We start from the raw sequence: 20,707 nt of genomic DNA, 5'->3' as shown, positions 1-20,707 counted from the left end.
ATACATATAATAGAAAGAAATAATTATATACATTTTCGAGAGAAATAATATATACTTTCAAATATAATGGCAATGCAATTTTATTTTATAAATTGTTACACAATTGGACATCACACACATTAATATAAAGTGGCCCATATCCCAACTCCTTAAAACTTGATATCTCGGTAAGTATTCCATCGATTTTAAAGATTTAGATCTTCATTGCATGAGTCTGATGAGTCCTCAGATATGAATGGAAATTGATTTACAAATCGTGAGCATGAGTGGAGCGAGGATTAACTTTAAAATTTTTAATGAGAATCCCTATACAAAATTAAATTTTTGGAGTTTATGGAAGAAAACAACTTAGTTTTATCTTTTTGTCAGATGCTTCTATGGAAAAAATATAACATTAAAGTTTTGACTTTGTAGCTACTTGAAGCGCTCGGAAAAGAAAACGATATTTCACTTTATATAACCATATGAAATAAAAAACAACACCCTATTCTGACTTATTCAGTTAACTGTCCAAAATGTCCTTCATAAATTTGTAAACATTTAATTATCCGAATTAACAAAGTATTCCTAATTTTTGCTTCATATTTTTTTTCATCGGCGTTCAAAAATAACATTATTTTGTGAAAACACGTGACGCTTGCACTTCAGTCATTCTCAAAATGTCATCAAATATTAAAAATACTTTGTTAATTTGGATAATTAAATGTTTATAAACCCATAAAAGTTAGATTGTTTTCTTTCATAGAGTACAATAATATATTAAGGGTTTTCATTTCAAATTTTAAAGTTAACTTTCGCTCCACTTACGACCGTTTGAGAACCTACTTCCATTCACGTTTGAACATCTATCAGATCCACACAATTCAAGATCTAATGTCGATCTTGCGATCTTAAAATCGATCGCATAGTTTGTGAGATATCAAGCTACTAAAAGTTATGTAGGTCACCTTGTATATGAATATATAAATATGCACCACTACATTCTATTCAAATAATTATACGATATATTGTAATTGTGATAGAATAATATATGTTAAAATAAGTAATGTAAATGTTATTATATTTGAAATATCAGCCTCTGTATATAAATAATGGATATAAATACAATACAAATTTCTTGGATTCTGTAAAAACAGAGATTCAGAGAAATCATCATATCTCTTCTTTGTCCTTCTTCTCGAGTTTTTTATCGACGTTTAATAATTTCTCCGTATCATTTGCCGATATGACGCAAACGCAACGTAGTTAGATGTTACGTCGTCTTTCATTATCCTTGAAGCCACTGATTATTTTTAAAAAAGAACAGAGTCTGCATTTGTCACAACAGTAACTGCTATCGTTCTCGATGGCTAAATGTTATAAATTTTAAATTTTTTGTTAAATCAAATAGTATTTTTTGCGACATATATACGTGTAATGTATATGAGCGAGCGCGTGCGCGCGTGTGTATATATTTATGTATATACACATATGTGCATATGTGCCCAAACTTTCGAATATTATTTAAAAAGTATATAAAGGCAATTTCTACCGCGTGTGATATTAAAAAAATAATAAATTTCTAAAATAGTATGCAATGTGTAAAAGCAACAAAGATTATTAGAAAAAATAATCATGTATTATTTTATTAAATTACTACAATACCAAACACCAAATTTCTAATAAAATATAAACTTAATTTGTGCATAGATAAAAAATATTTAAATACTTGCTGTACATATACTTTTACTATATAAATATATACTGCATTAATTTTATATTAATTGACTTGAGTGTATATTGTTAAATCGTCGACTAGTGCTCTTAAAAGATATTTTTATTACATAATAGGTATATTTTTATTAAATAATAGAGATCATGGAATAATTGTATTGCCGTTTGTCATAGTTTTATTTTCCTATTTTTTACGGATAATCAGATTAGTTCAATCATTCACAGATATTGATAATACTACTCACTTTCAGATGATTTTATCAATAATTGCATTTACGCTGCCATAAATACGTACGATTATATTTGAACCGAATGCATGACCATACAATAAGACATTGACATACTGATAAGCTGAAACGAGAAATTTGTATTATATTTTTATATAACAATTTTTACTACAAAAATTAAGATATGTAAGTATATATAGAATCTGCGTTCATTTAATTAAAATACTAATTTTTTTATCAAATTTTTTCATATATATATATATATATATTTTTTTTTTCTACATAGTGAAACATCGTTTTTTTCATTTTATTCGTGAAAAGATGTTTTATTTATTCTCATAAAGCAATTAAACGGAAAATATATCTTTCGACAGAAAGGAAAGTAAAACTTTGCAACGAATTAGTCCATATTATACATTTGTTGATGTGTATTATTACCGTGGCAAAACCTTCCAACGATGCAACAAATAAACTACCGATGATAATCCTGGCGCTTTTCGCGCTTCGTTGGAACGTTATGAGTAATAATTTCTGAGCGTATGGCGGCGCTGTGTACCACGGTGTGTTGTATCTATACATTAATGTATCACAGAGAGATTAACAATCTCAAAGAAATTATTCAAAAAGAAGTTACTCATATGTAATTCTATATTATCTAATAAATGTTACTTATATATAAATATCTACTTAAATTCATTAATTTTTTATATAACGTTCAAATACATATTTCTAATATGTAAAATATTTTCTCGGCATAAATATGTAAGTATATGCCATCTAAGATGCACTCACATGTGTTGAAAAAAACATTCGCTGTGGTCGATTATATCCTGTCCAAAATAATTCATCCAGAATATATAACAAAAGTGAGCGTATACGAATAAACCGGTTAAAATAGTCTCGGATATATTGTGTGTTATGACTGCATTAAGAAGCTGATCGACAAATGTAATGTTATCGGGAGTTGTGTATATAATATGTAAAGTATATATAGAATGCCTCGAAACAACTGGATGTCTTTGTAATAAAAACTTCTTTGACTAATATAAATCTGATTTTTTTTCTCAATGAAAAAATTAAGATATCAATCATTTTCGAGTTACAAACAAATTGAAACAAAAATTGTAATTTTATTAAGTTTTAATTCTACAATTTCTTCGAAACTATACTTTGTAGAATTAAAAAATTAATAAAATTACAGTTTTCAGTTAATTGCACATAGAGTTTACTTATCTTCTTCGAAGCTATACTTTGTAGAATTAAAAAATTGATAAAATTACAGTTTTCAGTTAATTGTAGATACAGTTTACTTATATAAAATTTAATTTTAGTCTTAGTTACAAAGCTGTATGATAGAAAAAATTTGAAAATGATGACTTTTCTCCATATTTTTGCTTTGGAAAAGGCGATTCCAAATTGAGCATAAAATGAGTTATTAAAAAGACATTTGGAAATTTCGGGACATTTTATACAATATGTATAAAAGTATACATCCAATATATTGTATAAAAAATTTAGCGTTACTCTTGGATCTCAAACTTTAATACTCACGCGAAACATATTAATACTTAACGACGCCACACCGAATACACATAGAACGAAATAGGATGATGAAAATTCAGAATGCATATTCTCGAGAAATCTTGAAAAATGAAAACAATAATTTATGTCACAAATAAATAGTTGCACTATTTAATAATGCGCGAATTAAATATAGCGATTGTAATTTTGTAATATATAATGTTATTTTATGTGAATAAAATTGTATATTTTATCCTAAATTACATAAGACAGAATGTATATGTACATATATATATATATATATATATATATATATATATATATATATAATATTATAGAATATATCAATACTTACTCTAAACAATGTTGATGAGTGATAAGAGCGTTTAACAGTTTAGTGAAACATTTGCATTTAGTTTTTAAGGGTGTTGTTCTTGACAAACATGTATTGAACGCATAAGTTAAGCGACAGCTATAAAAATACGATTATATTTTTATACATCATGGAAGACTTGCAAATTATAGTCGATTAAAGAAAAAAAATATTAGATATTAATAGATTTACAAAATTTAGTATTAAGTTGCGTAATTGAGAATTAAGATCTCTTTTCTTTTTTGTAATAAAAAATAATGTTTATAGTATAATACTTGTCTAAAAATAAGTGATATTAAATACATTAAAAACTTTATTGTTTCACCTAACGAGTTCGAACAGTCCACAAGCATGCTGTAGACATGTCATATACATAGTTTCCGTCGCCATGAGTACCGTCATACCCAAAAAGGCGGCTATTATAAATAACAATGTGATAAAATAAAAATATTTCTCTATGTCTAAAAATACTTCAACGTGAATCGGCAGTTGTCGTGGACGAGGTTTGTCTAATGGCATTATAATGTCAAGAACATCTGGTATAAATACTATTGAAATAAAGGCGAATGTTCCCGGGTAAACAATCGCTAAAAATAATTTAAATTTAGTGTGCGATAATTAGAAAATAATTAATATTTTTCATTACAATATTTATAATTTATTTCTCTAAATATTTTGATAAATTTGTTTTAAACGATATTTAACTTTTAATGTTATTATTTTAATTCATTTTTCTAATATATAAGTGTTACGAAAGAATAATTCGATAAAATCATGTTTTATTTTACTTACATCCAGCGAACATTGTATAAAATTTAGTCTTGTTTGCATATTTTTGAATTATTTTTAACTCGTCCTTGTCTTTTACCAAATTCCAATCGTGTTGAATTTGATCAAAGAGTTTCTTTACCTACGACACAACGATCAGCGTCTACGATATCAATAGGGCATTTGCTTCTAATGAACTCAGATTGATTCAGCTAACTTACTTGATTAGAATTAAAATATACTATATTATATTTCAAAGCATAAATTATACAAAGAATAGCAAAGGAGAGAACTTCAATTAATAACGTCGTATTATATTCGTGTGTGGCAAATGTTGTCAACTAAAAAAAAAACCAGAATTGTTATTCATATAAATCACATACAGAGATTTCATTTTTGTGCAGAGAAATTAAATATTATGTAACATCACGTATATACAATTCATGTGTATGTACGTTGTAAAACTTATTAATGCCCATATTTTTCAGTAAATATACCTATAATCTCTTAAAACTTATATAAATCTTTTCTTTTTGCACTGAGAAAAATTCCGTGATATTTTATAATCCATTTTTAATATTATTTAATTTTTGTCTAATAATATCTTTGTCACCCACAAATTATTCACAAAATATTTCATAAAAAGAAAACTTCTACAGTTGCTTTTAAAGATTTTACATTTTTTTTATAAATTTACAAATGCACACTTTTACGATTTTCACCAACAAATGAATATATAGTACGTTCGATTCGACAATCAGAAACACCTGTACTAGTATGCCCAGAACGAGTATAAAAGATACGCAGAACACTCGATATTTTGACTTCTGGTAAGGCCATAGACCGATCGACGCCATTAAATACCGGGTTAGCCTGTAATACTCGTTGTCGAAGAAATCCATTCCGATCGCCAATTGCTGCAATTCTACGCACGCAGATTTGTAAAGATTATGTGGTCTCCCTTACTACCATCATAACTATAGCAGCTATTATAATCTTACTGAACTCAGATTTTCCGTATCACGATGACGATAATACAGGGTATTACGAGAAATTGGAAATATCAAAAGGACATAATTTGTAAATTAGCTTATTGCCAAACGATTCCATGCACGATTCCATGAATTATTCGTGCAATATAAGCCATCAAGTGCTCTGATTGCAACATAAAACAAACAAAATTATACGTTTAATATAACTATTCGTAATTTTTCCTGGGAAAGAACATCAGTGATTACAGTATTTTTGCGCAGACGCAATGCGATAAAAAAATCTCTTACTCTTTAGTTGTTCGAATAGCAGACAGTTGTAGAGCTTTTCTTTCGGAGACATGACAGTCACGTCCGTTATAGCATTAATATCGACAAACTGTGATAAAATGTGTGTAAAAATATTAAATTCATAATGTGATAATCTAAAGATGTATGTATTTGGAAAAATATCAATGTGAACATTCGAGTGTTGTGTTTAAAAATATGTGTCTCTATTTTTTTAAATCGATATATAACAAGTGTTATAAAATAGTAAAAATATTTTACCGACTGATTCTTGTAACAAAAGAAAGTGTTATTATATAGTTATAATTTCGAAAATGTTTACATTGCGATTTTGATGAAAATAGTAAAAATAATACATTGCCAATAAATAATACACAATCAATGTAGCAATAATTAGCTTTTTTCTGTTTCAGGTGACTGTGGTTAGATGTTTTGGAAAGTGTGTCAACTTACTATCAGATTGAAGTTTACAAAAGAGAGATTCAATATAAATCACTTTACAAGAATATAAATGTCTAATCACCGTATCATCCCGTCATCATTTGCGTCACATTCAAAGTGCAACATCATTTTAAAGTAAGATGCTGATAAATTAATCAAATTAAAAAAAAAAATTCTGTTTTATCGAAGACATTGAGATATAGTTCGTTGCAACGTTTGTTATAAAAGTTAAACTTTATTATCAACTTAATAAATTAATAAAATTCAAGATATATATAAAATATTAAATAAATCTTTTTTTTTTCAATTATTGTCGTCGTTTATTGTAAAATAATTAATAATAATTTCTGAGTTTATATAGAAGCTGAATTAAACAAACATGGTTTTCTACGAAAACATAATGATATAATAGCAATATTATATCGAGATCAATTTATGAACTACCGATAAAAATAATTATATCAATTAATATATATATAATTTATAAAAATAATTATACAATTAGATCAAATTGTTCATTAAATAATAAAAATGCAGTTTATCAGACACATATGACGTTTAAAAATAAGAAACGTAATGCATTCAAACGCAATATTTTAAAAAAATTAATTTTATTTGTTAGTTGAGACATATAAATAATACATTTTTTAGCCTCGTTTATCTATTTTCCAACAATTATTACTTGGATAAGAGAAATTATTTTACGTCTGCGTTGTGTGTGTGTATATCTATTTGTTGAAATAGTAACACAAACTATAAATATCGCGAAGAATATAACTGGAAAAAATATGACAAAACCCATTTAACAAGATTCTGTTTTCTTTAGTGCTTTTCATCACGTTTTTACGACTTACGAATGCCAACCAGTAAATTTTCTCAACTATCTTCTTCCGTAAAATGTTTTTACACAAACAAGCGTAACGTTACGAAGATTTCGCAAAACACATTCAGAAAACATCATAAGACTGTCGTCGCGAGTTATAATATAGCATTTCATAATTTCTGAGATTCGCAACACAGATGCAACATCTGTACATACTCTAATAGTTTATATACTAATAGTGTCGTCTATAATTCATAAAGTAATAATTCTATATTTATAAATAATAATCGACAACTTGCATACTTTTCTAAGAAACCAATATTTTGTAAATGTGATATAAGATATGCTCTTGATATTGGAGGAACAATAATTTCAGTTAATATATTATACAAATACAAATTTAATAAAATATTTATGTGAAACACGCAGTGAATTTTAATATTATAATATTATACGATATTATAATAACAATTTGCGTAAACTTTCTCTTCCGATGCTACATTAAAGCAACGTTTGCAGGTATGACGGTCCGATGAACTTTTCGAGACGAGTGCGCAACAGCTGTACGAAATATCGCTCACCCACGCACATAGAAGTGTGCGTTACACGCGTGACAGCCTTGCAACACAAGATGGAATGGGGATCCAGCTCATTGCGATGTACGCGCGTCTCTTCGTCAGCGCATAGCGCTGTTAAACGAGCCCTGGCATAACTGCGCGTTACGTGCATCTCGCATATCTCAGCGTGCTTCCTTCCTTCCTTCCGTCTGCCCGCCCTCCAACGAGACCTAGGTCGCATACCTACCTACCAACCGCAATCTACTCAATGTCGACTGAATAGCGTAGACGATACCGATACGTCCAGACTCGTGTATCGCGGTCGATTAGATAAAATGTTCATTTTTCCAAGTAGCTGAATCGATGCACCGACTGACATCGTCGAACGTAAATGCATATTTGTTCTCTCGAGAACGGTTTAACGAGTGCGTTACGTCAAAGTATCAGTAGGGGATATGCACAAAACGTTGCGTATATATGTTTTTCGCTCAAGAGTAAAACGCAGTTTAACTCTGGCTAAAATTATAATATTAATGATATTTGAAAGATATTGTTCATTTTCATATGTTAGTTATAGTGTCCGACCGAAATTAGATTTTGTAACCGAAACCGAAACTTTTTTTTAATTAAATTGTACATAAATAATAATTATATAAGTAATAATTAAATTAACGGAAATAAATAAAAACATATTAATAAAACATATTAATTATAATTATTTATTAATAAAATTGGGACATTTAGTTACATGTTACATGAAACTTTATCAAATAAACCTCTTTGAAAAATAAAAACATAAATAAACTCTTATTTAAAAAATAAAACAAAAAATCAACTTTGACGTGTAATAATACATAATACGACGAGACATGTCGAACATAGTTTCGGTGGCGGCCAAAGGTTCGGCCATTTTTTGACCGAAGTCAAACTTTCGGTCGGACACAGTTAGTTATTTTCAATTTTGATAATAATTATTATTATCAATGTGAGCTTTAAGTCTAATAATTTTTACACTTGAGAAAAACTGATAAATCGTATATTTTGATGTTATTGCAGATTTATTAAAAACTATCTTTTCACTAGATCGCAAAATTCCTAAGATGGCAACGTAACGAATCTACAATACAATTCTAAAATGTTTATAAATCAATGTAACGGTGATGTAACGGCAAAACTGGACACAAAAGCATCAACAGTTGCGTAAATAATAATCATAAATTTTAATTTATTAGCTGCCTCGATTTGTTCTTTTTATTCAATAATTAAATAATACAATTATTCAATATTATCACTAAATTATCGTTAAGTTATCATTATGAGTTATTTCATGATTAGATAATTATTTGATTAATATATATTTTCTGTTGTTGCACAATAATATTTTGTCTAAATTATATTCTTTGCATCTTTTTCTGTTTATAAAAAACTATAATTCGTGTATTATTTGAAAAACATTTTAATATTATTTTAATTGAGGCAATTTTAAAAACACTTATTATCAATTGGTTCCCACAAACCAAAGGAGATTAAGTATCAGAATATCATATTCTGATTAGGAGGAGATAATACATCTTATAGAGACGTGATATGAATTCCATGATAAATAAAATATCAAGCTATAGATATATTTCAAAAAAATACGAGATAAGATAGAAACTTTCATTCAAGTTATCTAAATAAATTGTTTATGATATATTTCAAGTCATTCAAGGTAGAAAAATAAAAATGGTTAAAGTGCTATAAAAAAATACATAAAATTAAATACAAAATCTGGCGCTGACGCTTTTTTTTTTCCTCGTTAAGCTAACATTATCAAGTCAGTTTAGAAGTGATCAAAAAGGCTTCCAAACTAAATAGGAAAGTTTTCTCAAGTAGCTCACCAATATCATCAAAAATTTATAAAAAATTATAAAAGTTAATATCCTTAGTTTTTTAAACTTTAACAAAAGCTTAAATAAAAGTTCTTTTCAAGCTTAAAAAGTTTATATACGACCATCACTAACAAGAGGCTTTTAGTTAAATACCTTTCCTTTATGGTAACTGTAAAGCAAAATCGTGTAATCTTTTTTATATTACAGTTCGATTTCTTTGCGATATTAAAAAGTTAATGCAGTTTTTAGATATGACTGTACAGGTGAAAAAAACTTGCAACCAAAATTTTTTTATAATAAAAATATCGCATGCCTACTAAAAGCAAACGCGTGTGAATGTTGACATAAATGTAAATTTATGCTATTAAGAAAAAAAATATTACATATATTAAGAGTTTCAAGATATCGCAAAATTTTTGATAAAACCTAGTTTGGTGCAAAATATCAATAATCGTGCACAAAGATTACGTATAAAAATGTGTTCAGAAAAAATTGCGCTAATTTCTCTGTTGTATACAACATTACTGTTAATAATCTCTCTCTCTCTCTCTCTCTTTCTCTCGAGAGGGGATCTACGGCACCTTACAACAATAACACACGCAATATTGTCGTGTATAAAATGCGTGTATCTCACCGTTCTTTTTTCTCTTTAATCCCGCGCATACGGTTGTGCGTATATTAAAGAGAAATGGCGGTGTCAGATACTGGATGTGTGGTGGCTGCTGGGTACCCTCGCACCCCCGTCTCCGCACGTCTGCATTCTCGACGCATAATACGCGATGGGTGCGATCTTCGTTTTATACTCGAAGCGGTTAGGCCCTTCTTTTCCTCCTCCCCTCCCTTCTCCCCTTTCTCCCCCCCTCCCCTTCACCCCGGTCTGATGTAGCTTCCTTCCCGAATTTATCGCCCATCCGAATCGCGGACAAGTCCATATAACCCGTTCATGATCTCGGTTCCCACCTAGCCGGTGCTAAAGCCCGCGCGCTTTCTCGCCGCGCTGTTTTCATTCCTGTATAAATCTCATTGAAGGCGATATATTGCACGGTATTCCTTTTGGCCCGCTCGCACATTGTCGGCCATTGAAATTTATTTCGCTGACCAGATGCGAATAACCGAGATGCATCATTGCCGTGCCGCCTTTTAATTTTCGTTCCTTATCGTTATTATTGAACGTGCGTGAAATATACAGGGTGTTCTCGAATCGTCCACGTTTCTCCCAATTTTAAAAGCTAGTAATAACAATTCCGTAACGTCTATATATTGCATTGAATAGACACTGAGCCAAGTACTATTAACTTTATAAATTAGAGTGTGCAGCAACATTAATATTTACTTTTGAATGTTTGAATTAATCTAATAATATGGGCGCGTACTCTCTGTTCAGCGCGTATAATTTATTCAATTCAAACGTACGTGCATACTTAAAATTTCTTAGACAGCGCAAAATTTTTAACAAGCCCAGCAACCATAAATGTAAATACTTTTAATATTATTGTGATTAATATTTTAGATTAACAAAGATTTAATGAAAACTTTATAAACCTCTTCTTTTCAAATATATCTCTCTTATGTTGCTACAAATAATCAGATAAAAGCGAATGAATTAAACACGTATAAAGAGAAGCGAAATTACACATCTAAATGTTTCTTAACGTGACTTTGCATCTCTTGCAGGCAAAACACGATACACGAGAGGAAAGAGTTTCAGAAACTGCGACGAAACAATAGGCATAACTTCTAACACGGTTGATACGCCGGTTACCGCAAGTCGAAAGCAGCTAATACAGCAAGTTATCCACTTAGGAATCCGACGTAACACCGCGAGAGAAGAGTTCGAGGGGTCGCGGGGAAGGTGTAGGGAAGGCTGTTACCAACTTTGGATAAACCGGGCTAAGTTTCCTGGCTCGGTACTTACGGAACTGTCACACGAAAACGCTCAAGTTTATTCTTCCCGCACGCACCGACAGAGAAATACCGCGGACATCGATTTACATAACGATTAAGTTACTTGAGGATTTAAGTGCACTGTTTGCCAAAATATCCTTAAAAGGATAACGTATCCTCAGGAAAATTACTGAGTCTCGTATTCTGGTAAGGAAGTTTTATAAAATAAATTTATCCATCTATCGACAAAAGTTAAAGCACAAAATAATTGTTCAATATATTTTCTTTATTTAATTATTTCGTCGTAATTGATTTTTCTACCAAGAGAGTATTAAAATGTATTTTTTATTCTGCAAAATATATATTTTTTAATTTTACTGATATTTTATTGTTTTATTTCTTAACTTTTTATTGATAGGTATAATTATAAATAGGATCAGAGAAATAAATACAAATTCAATTAATTTTAATTTACCATATTCATTCTCATAATATTGTCGTGCAAAATAAGTATCGTCATACTCGAAGATTTGTAATCGGATGTAAGATTTAAAAGAATCGTCTAAAATTTTAATTCATGAAAAATATTTGCGAATATTTATGTACGAAAAAATCACTTTTTGAGCTTTATCAATTCACATTGCATATGAAGAGAATATTTGATATCACAATGAAATATTTCATGTCGCAACTTTAAGCTGTTCAATTCGTATGCCCTACAAAAATGGTCCGTTGTGATATTTTATCGAGAAAATATTGGATCCAGTCGGGGATTTGAGATATTTCAACCTAGTCCTGCTCTGCGAAGATAAGATTCTCATTCTCCATCAAGGTTATGGCATATCCACTTAGTGACAAAGCAAACGCTTGCGATTTTAGAGGGATTATCTCGAATTTTCGTAAAAGTTAGTTTATACTTGAAAAGCTTCATTATTTCTGCATTATTTTCTTTCAACTTCTTTTGTATACTTATAGAGTCCATTTGAAATACAGCGTATTTTATTTCTTATAATTCTGCTTCAAAATGTAATTATTTAATTGTTTGTCTCGAAATATCTATAAAGTGATATTACTCTACATCTGTATTACGTTTTTCTTTTGAATAGGTCGTGCGCCAAGTGAAAATCGAAGGGTGCCTTCGACGTCTCATCAGAATGGGACTTTCCTCGACAGAGCAAACACATTTCTGACATGTTCGATAACGTAAAAGTAAAGAAAGGATGAGATGCGAAAGAGGAATAGTGTATGCAGATGCGCGAGCCTATATCAAAAGTTCGCTTCCGTTGAGGTCCACGAAAAAGGAGACGATGACATGCCTGCGTCAAGTAAGTAGACTCATGACGAAATTGGTTTCGACGCATGTCGGTGAATGTCGAACTTTCATCGTGATACCTATTCCACTTTAGGCAGACATCACTATACTTTTGCAGTCTCAAAAGACTGCAGAAATTTTTCAAAGAAGCGTGCGTACAAGAAATATTTGTGCTTGCAACTTTTGTTATAACTATAGATGTAAAAAAATCATTTTCTTTCTAATAGAAGGCAAACGTTGAAAAGAAAACAAATTTGGGTTTTTTCATTATTTTTTTCAATATAAAAAAAAAATTTTATTATTTTTCTTCATAATTTTTTGTTAATGTAATGAAAATATAAAAACTTCAATTTTTTTATTACAATAGATTAAAATAGTGACTTAAAATACATTATTAAAATTATAAACTGTATTTTTATATCTAAATTATATCATAAATTGTATCTAAAGACAATTCATTCAAGTTCAATTTTGATTTATTCTTAGAGATTTTACCGAATTAAAAATAGTAATTATAATACGTAACTATGTAGCCAATTGGAATACGATCTACAGTTTAAATACTAATTCAAAACTATCATCTAAAAAAATCAACAACTTGCAATAATCAAAATATAAAGCTCTTAAATATCTGAAAAAAATTAAAAAAAAAACTTCTTGTTGCCCTCCCCCCCCCCAAAAAAAATCATTTTATGAAAAAGAAAGCACATTTTGTGTTTTTTTGTATTTACATCTCTAGTTACATATAATATAGCTTGCGATTTATATTGTATTTATAATTATTTTTTATCCCATAAGTAAAATGTTATAATAATAAAAATAATATAACGGGAATGCTCCCCATACGAGTTTTTCCATTACGTTTGAAAAAAAAACGTTTAATTAATTGGAATTAATAATAGCAAGCCATATAAATCATCATGATTTTTTCAGAAGAAAGGGGATAAATGTATTATAGTACAGAAAATGATATATTCAGCCTAGCAAAATCCTCTCGTAATCAACGTCAACCGGATTCCATAAGATGAAATTAAAATAAACACTTGACAGATAATTTATTAAAAGTAATGTGGGTTAAAAAATCCGTCGCGTTATTAATTTTACAAAATATATTACCCATCGACGTACTGACATAAACCGCAATTATTATATGAATTTCGAAGAGTTCACAAATAATTTGTTCTGTTATTTGTTTTAATAATTTACATTAGACGTCATTGTTACGTAAGAACACTATATTTTATGAGATTTAGTTTACTTTTTAGAAATGTTATTTTTGTGCAGCATGTCCTCTTTAAAACTCGCATAATTTGCTGAATGTTCAAAGGTTATCTCGTATCGGGCAAGCATGTCACGCTGATAACAAGAGCAAAAGTGTGTAAATACTCACGATATCGAAGTCCAGATTCTCGGCAATCCAGTCGCGTCCCTGCCTGAACTCATCGTGAAGACCCATGATGTAAAGAGTGTCGAGTCCATCGACGATTGTCGCGCCCATATTTGAAGCGCCGAAGATGCTCGCACTGTGACCTCTTTTCGAGATGGGTCTCAATTCATTTTTTCCCCATGCGTATCGCACATAGTTGTCCCAACCGTGCTTCATCATCTGTGCAATAAACAAAAATATGCAAACGGTCAGCTTTTTATCGTGAGATTAAAAATATCTATTTTTTCGAAATTATATATAAAATAATTGATTAATAAAATCTATGATTAATCAAATAAGTTATTAATATAATAATGTCTTTTTTTAAATTCCATTTTCTCTTTAATATAAGAATTCAAACTTTTTCGAGCATTTAGTGTTGTATTCGAAATTAATTGTTGTAATTGAAATACACCCAAAATATATAAACGTATGTTGCAGATTCTTCATAAATTCAATTTTTTTGTAGAAAATTTTTTATTAAAAAATATCTATAAATATTCGTCGCTAAGCATTAAAAAAAATATTTTTAGACACAAAAATATATACAAAATATAAGGTATTTCAAATTTTCGCAAATTTTCAAGTTTTTCTACGATTAATCTACGATTAACGGTATGCACATACAGTAGAAGTAGCAAGCACACATCGAGAATGACGGACGCACCACGTGAGCTGTTCCGTGAATAACAAATATATTGCTCGGTATGTGTGTGTGTGTGTGTGTGTGTGTGTGTGTTCCGTTGACCGTTATTTTCGTTCCTCTTGATTTTTCGAATCATTTGCCGGGCACCCGCAGTCATGGTCGCTTCATCACGTTTTTATGACGGCATAATTTAGGGGCAATATAATATCGGAAAGGTCTGGCCAGTGGCACCACCAAGAGTAGGTCCTCTCTACCTCCCTTCTTCCCTCCCTCCCACCCTCTCTCTCGCACCCTCTCTTTTTCTCTGCGGCTGCGATTGTAATAAAAAAAGATAAAAGCGGAAATTAGAGAGCGTGAAGAACTGCAAGCTGACAGAGAGAAACGCGTGTCATTTTATAACTATACCTATGGCCTGAATCACGAAACCTTTAAATACAATTCTGCGACTGCTCATACAGCAGAAAAGTGATAATAAGACACGCTTCCGTTATTATTTCGAGACATTTTATCAAAGTCAGCACAACGCCATGATATTTGAGACACAGATTATCGGAAAGGCGATAAGTATGCAGAAGGTAGGGCCGCCGAGAGGCAGAGTGTGTCGCGATAAAGATGCGAAATTCCGAGGAGCTCGAAAGACGATGCCGTTGCGTTATTACGTCGGCGGTCCCTAGGAGGCGGGACGCGCTGGCGATGCAGAAAATTGCGGAGGACAGATCGGTACGGGTTGACGCGATGGCGTCGCGGCGTTCAACGCCTTCCACCATTATCCACGTAATCGCGGATAATTTGTTCCGTGGAAACCGCGGCGAATGCACGGCACATAGTGGACTTGTAGCCGGTAATCTGGTTAACATCCATGTTAGGATTAAACTATTAGCCCCGGTGTCGGCCGGCCGAACGGACGGATCGAAGGGAAATGGCGAGGAGACGATACGGAAGGATAGATAGGACGAGGGCCGAGGTGGGACAGAAGGGACAAAATCTCGTGTCGGAGACGTGTGGCTCTCGTTCAATTATTCTCTCTTTGTTACGTCACTTCCGTGGTAACCGGATTCTCTCGTCCGGAAGACCGCGCTTCTTTTTTCGCTTTTGTAATCCACGAGTAATCCATTAAAACCATTTAATGCGGTTAAGCAGTAAGCGCTGGCACTCGTACGAAATACACGTGCGCGCGAGATGTCTGTTTTAATCAGGAATAAAATTATGGTTAGAGATTTATATTTACATTTCTTTATTTGAGAAACTTGAAATGTATCGTTTTTTATAGTTCTCAGTTTTTCCTTCCAAAGCGGTCAATTAAAAAAAAAAGAAAAAAAAAAAAAAAGAAAAAAAGAAAGAATTTATTTTATCAAACTCAGACACATATATTTTAAATCTGTCATCAATTAATCCCCGAGCTAATGGATAAATTCATTATTTTACGCGTATTACTCACACGCAGACAAGCCATGTTGAGGGTATCGTAGACGATATGAATTCTACAGAGGACTCGTGGGAGCTCTCTCGCGTTTTGAGAGAGAGAAAATATCCTTTCAAATTGCCTGTGCGCTCCACGCATTTCCATTAATAAACAAAACGCACGTTGGAAGAGAGGAAAAGCAGCGGCAACAGCAGCAACAGCAGCAGCAGCAGTAGCAGAGCCTCGGTTAAAAGGGTGAGAAGAGGGTAGATATTCCGTCAGGCGATTGAGTATGCACGGTACACAAACAAAGCAAAAGCTTTGGATACTCCGAGGGAGATGCACACAAATGCACATCTGGCGCTGGCTTTGCGTATGCGCGGGCGTATATATTGCCAATACTCGGCACGTATAAGTGTACTTAACTATAGCGCTTTTATTTCCTGTCTTTATTTCCCGCGGTTTTCAATTTACGTTATTTATTTCCCTCCACGAACGTCCCAGTCGTCCCGTCGCGTCGACGTCCCACTGTGATTTTGTGAAAGCACCCCAATTCTACTACCTCCGTCGCATACTCGCACATATATGTGTATGTATGCACACACGCACATCCATGTAGGCGCACATACCTATAGATATGTAGAGGCACATAAATGCGCGTGCCTTTTAATACCAATACCACCAGGAACAACGTGCCCCTGCACACATGATATCCTTTTTTTACCTGCAATACGGTGAGCCTGGATTGACGTCACGAAGCCTTTTAAAAACCTTCCGCGCACGTCATAAAAATCTAACCGCGCCCGAGCAACGCCGGGAGAAACGAATATACAGTTTACACGTTGCAAACCTTTGAGTCAATCCAGACAAAAGAAAAGAAACTTGATGTTTAACAGAGAAAAGGAAACCGAATTAAGTAGTCGGTGAGAAAGGAATAAAAGAGAAAATATATGTGCGAAATAACCAAGCTCTCTGGCGGAAGAAAAATTTATTTTGATCCAAATACTACATTATGACGGTCTTCAGTCATTCATTCAGTTATCCATTCGCGTCAATGGTCTTTTATCGCGTAAGAATATTTTTTCATGCGAGTTTTATAAATATGCGTAAAAGTACACTTTTAGTCTTTCAAAATATAAAGCTAATCATTAGTTTGTGAGTTAAAATAAAAATTTGTCTTGTAGAAATTATGTTTGTAATTTAATCTCAGAATTATTAATTCTAATATTATCTTGTATCAAATTAAAATAGGTACATGGTAAATATTATCTTATATCAAACTAACTTTTTTATAGTGATCATATTATAAAAATTTAATGATGGCTGTACACAAAAAGTGATGAAAAAATTTTCATTCTACAGGGAAAATCTTTACTTTAACTCATAAATTAATTATTAATTTATATAATTAATTATTAATTTATATTTTAAATAAAAGGCTAGAAGAATGCTTTGCGCAATGTCAAATTCATGAAACTCAAAAGATTTATTAGATTTATTAATTTTTGACATATCTGATTCGTAGCACTTCCTCTTTAATATACAACGATCTCCCACTTTTTCATCTATCAAATTGCATAAAATTATGTTCATTGTGCAGTTCCAAGAATCAAGGACGTCATTTTCCACATACGCACACAATCTTTCATCAGTCGATGCAACCGAGCTGGTTATAATGTAATGACAAAACGCGCTCAATTACAACACTCGTGACTCGTTACCGGAACTCATTAAAATGCGAGTGAGATCTACGACGTATTTCTGCGATTAAATATGTAATTACGTACGAAAGTTACTCGCGGATGTCGATGTCGACGCGACGCAAGACTGACTATTGTCGAGAGTAGAAAACGAAAATTTATGTAACGATTACTTTAATATACTTATATGAAGAATTGTATGCGCGGGCTTATCTCAAACTAGAATAAATTGTTATGCACAAATTATAATAAATTCATCATCGCGTCGGAGAAACATTTCTGATATTCTTGTTACACACTTTGTTATACTTTCATCTCTATCAAATATATTCAAATTTGCCGCAAATAAGTAAGTATCTCTGGCGCAAAGATGCTGCTGCATAATTGAAACCAAGTACACCGTGGAAAGAAATATAAATGCATATTCATGCAACGTGTTGCGTGCCTTTCGAGTGGCAGAGTGAGAGAAGCGAAAACCACTACGCGAAGGAAATTTTGCTCGTTTCGGGCAACATACAGGTCAGCTTCGCGCGATGTGCAACGAGTTTAAATTCAGACAGCCCGAGATACGTACATACATGTCTGTTTTGACAGAAAGATCCCGCTGATGGCGGGAGAAAGATAGAAGGATCGCGTGAGCGAAAGAGAGAGAGAGAGAGAGCCGGACAAAGGGAAACGGGGCGAAAATAAGATGACAGAGAACCTCGAAATTCACGGCGTCGGCTCGTAAACTTTCTCAGCGGGCTTTAGTATAATTATAGCTTTGTTTATTATTGTTAGGCGAGCCACGCATTGTACGAGAGCTCTCAAACTAATGCGAATTAATCTCTGCTAAGTAGAACCGATGGAACCGACATCCTCATTTCTCTTCCCCCGTGCCGTTTTGCGAGATTCGCGGATGAAAGGTCGCTTGAGAAGAGGCCGCGCCACCCATCGCTTCCTCTTCGTCTCTTCCACACACCCCCCTCCTCCCTCCTTTTCTCATCCTGCTTCGTGGACTCCATGCTTCTATCATTGTCCCATTCTGTGTGCCTCCCTTAACTAGCATCTTTCATTAAAGGAAGCCGCCACCATTGTGCCCAACTTGTATGATTCGATAGACAATGCGACTTCGTCGGAAATTCCCGCGGCTGCCGTTCACGCCGCGTGCTCTCCCACGAAATTTCCGGATTTCTATAAACGCTAATCTGCGCGAGGAAGGGAATATATCCGGCACAACGCTATCGTGACGAAGCACCTGAAGCTATTGACCCAGCGAAAGGAAACATTATCGATGGCTTGTGTTCAACAATGACCATACACAGTTCGATGTAATTGAAAATCTGGTACATGGTAGCGTATCCTTGTAAGTTTATCAGTTCATAAGAAGAGAAAAAAAGAGAAAGAAAAATTGAGAAATCCAAAGTTATTTAAAAAAAAAAGTTTAAAAATGTTTAAAAAAAAGATAAAATTATCAAATTGAAATATAAATTTCTCGAAAATATGTTTCTTCCTTGTAAACTTAAAATTCTATAAATTTTATCAATCTTTTAACAAAATCTGATAGAAATCTATTCATTCATATTACCATATAATATTCATAATTATGCTTACGAAACATGATTGAAATCCGTAGACCTATTACAATATGTAAAATAAAATGAAAATTACAATAAAATGAAAAAGGCAAAATAAAAAAAATGATTATCTAGATATATAAAAAGTGATATTCTATAATGTTACACGAAATAGAAATTTAAGAAAAAAGTAAAAATAATTAAATTTCAAACATATCCACAAAAAAGCTTTTATTTAATATTTTACAATATCCTGTGATCACTTTTACTCGCGTTTTTATTAAAATATCGTATGATCAATAAAGTGGTAATTATTTCAAATTCGAAAAGATAAAAATTTAATACGCGATTAAACAAGATCAAGAAACGTCCAGGCAAAAAAATTTAATGTTTATAACGTCGAATATGTGACATGATCACGCCTACCATTAGCTGGACTAAAAACAATTAGCTTGATAGCTACCCACATTTCTCCGTTTGGAATTATTCAAGGACTGCGAGATAGCAATTTCGTCTGAAATTACTAATTGTAACACGAGGTTAACGAAGTAATCAATCGTGTTTTCCATCAATTAGAAAAAAAGGAAACACAAAGTAATTATACAATAATCCTAAAACAATCAATTAATTAATTAGATCAGAATAGTGACTTGTGCAAATGGATATTATATTAATTATTCATATATTATTTCTCTTCTTCTAAATTTTTTGTTTTATTCTCTCATCATCACATAATTAAATAAAAATAAATATTTAATGAAAATATACATACTATTTTTTTTATAAAGTCTTTAAACTTTTCGAGTCAAATTACGTATCACTTATATATATATATATTTTATATTGTTACGTAAAATATTACATAAAATATGAAGATTAAAAAATTATCGCTTTTACTTGTAAAAGTATATTTGTAAAATTGTCCTTTGAAATTTTTCGCGCGATTAATAATTAATTGTTTTTTCACGTTTGCACGTTTATTTTATTGAGACGCAAGAAGCACACGATTAAACGCATATTATAAGGTAGAGCACGAACGCTTAATTGAAATCCATTCTGAGCGTACAACGTAAGTTATGTCAGTCCACTGCTAAATTGCTTCGTTTGGAATGAACGCCTCCGGACAATGTATAATCCATAGATAACTTGCAGTTGAGTATGATGAAACGATAAGTCAGTTTCCTGTATCCTTATAATATTATAACTACAA

At 31.7% G+C, this 20,707-nt stretch overlaps 2 protein-coding genes and 1 pseudogene across 4 annotated transcripts in view; 1 reads left to right on the top strand and 2 right to left on the bottom strand.

The window, feature by feature from the left end:
• LOC140663740 (uncharacterized) overlaps positions 1-14,204 on the top strand; it is a 42,016-nt pseudogene extending 27,812 nt beyond the window's left edge.
• The window catches only part of LOC140663735 (mannosyl-oligosaccharide alpha-1,2-mannosidase IA-like), an 80,416-nt gene that overhangs the window by 18,336 nt on the left and 41,373 nt on the right, over positions 1-20,707 (bottom strand). Inside the window, exon 4 of the mRNA XM_072888163.1 lies at positions 14,158-14,373. Within this exon, the coding sequence (XP_072744264.1) occupies positions 14,158-14,373 (216 nt within the window). The remainder of the gene's footprint in view (positions 1-14,157; positions 14,374-20,707) is intronic.
• On the bottom strand, positions 74-6,685 carry LOC140663721 (uncharacterized). Of its 3 annotated transcripts, XM_072888133.1 has the most exons (9): positions 5,370-6,599; positions 4,824-4,943; positions 4,627-4,744; positions 4,160-4,421; positions 3,817-3,933; positions 3,492-3,582; positions 2,733-2,875; positions 2,379-2,511; positions 1,766-2,064 (listed from the first exon to the last, which is right to left on the bottom strand). In XM_072888133.1, exons 1-9 carry the CDS (start codon positions 5,502-5,504, stop codon positions 2,011-2,013), a joined length of 1,173 nt encoding a protein of 390 aa, XP_072744234.1. In that variant the 5' UTR covers positions 5,505-6,599; the 3' UTR covers positions 1,766-2,010. The 3 variants fall into 3 exon arrangements, with proteins under 3 accessions (XP_072744233.1, XP_072744234.1, XP_072744235.1); XM_072888132.1 differs by having other exon boundaries at positions 74-2,511; positions 5,370-6,685; XM_072888134.1 differs by lacking the exon at positions 1,766-2,064 and having other exon boundaries at positions 2,222-2,511; positions 2,733-2,770; positions 5,370-6,600.

This window comes from Anoplolepis gracilipes, chromosome 3, assembly GCF_047496725.1.
Source record: "Anoplolepis gracilipes chromosome 3, ASM4749672v1, whole genome shotgun sequence".
NCBI classification, from domain to species: Eukaryota; Metazoa; Arthropoda; class Insecta; order Hymenoptera; family Formicidae; genus Anoplolepis; species Anoplolepis gracilipes.
The sequence above is the reverse complement of the archived record's forward strand: the minus strand, read 5'-3'. Positions and strand labels throughout refer to the sequence as shown.

What these genes read in the sequence shown, in the direction of transcription:
- LOC140663721 (XM_072888132.1), bottom strand. Translation starts at nt 5,504, where the DNA reads ATGGATTTCTTCGACAACGAGTATTACAGGCTAACCCGGTATTTAATG. An exon ending in TTCTGGGCATACTAGTACAG is followed by an intron (nt 4,944 to 5,369) that starts GTGTTTCTGATT and finishes TTTTTTTTTTAG; the next exon opens with TTGACAACATTTGCCACACA. An exon ending in TTATACAATGTTCGCTGGAT is followed by an intron (nt 4,422 to 4,626) that starts GTAAGTAAAATA and finishes AATTATTTTTAG; the next exon opens with CGATTGTTTACCCGGGAACA.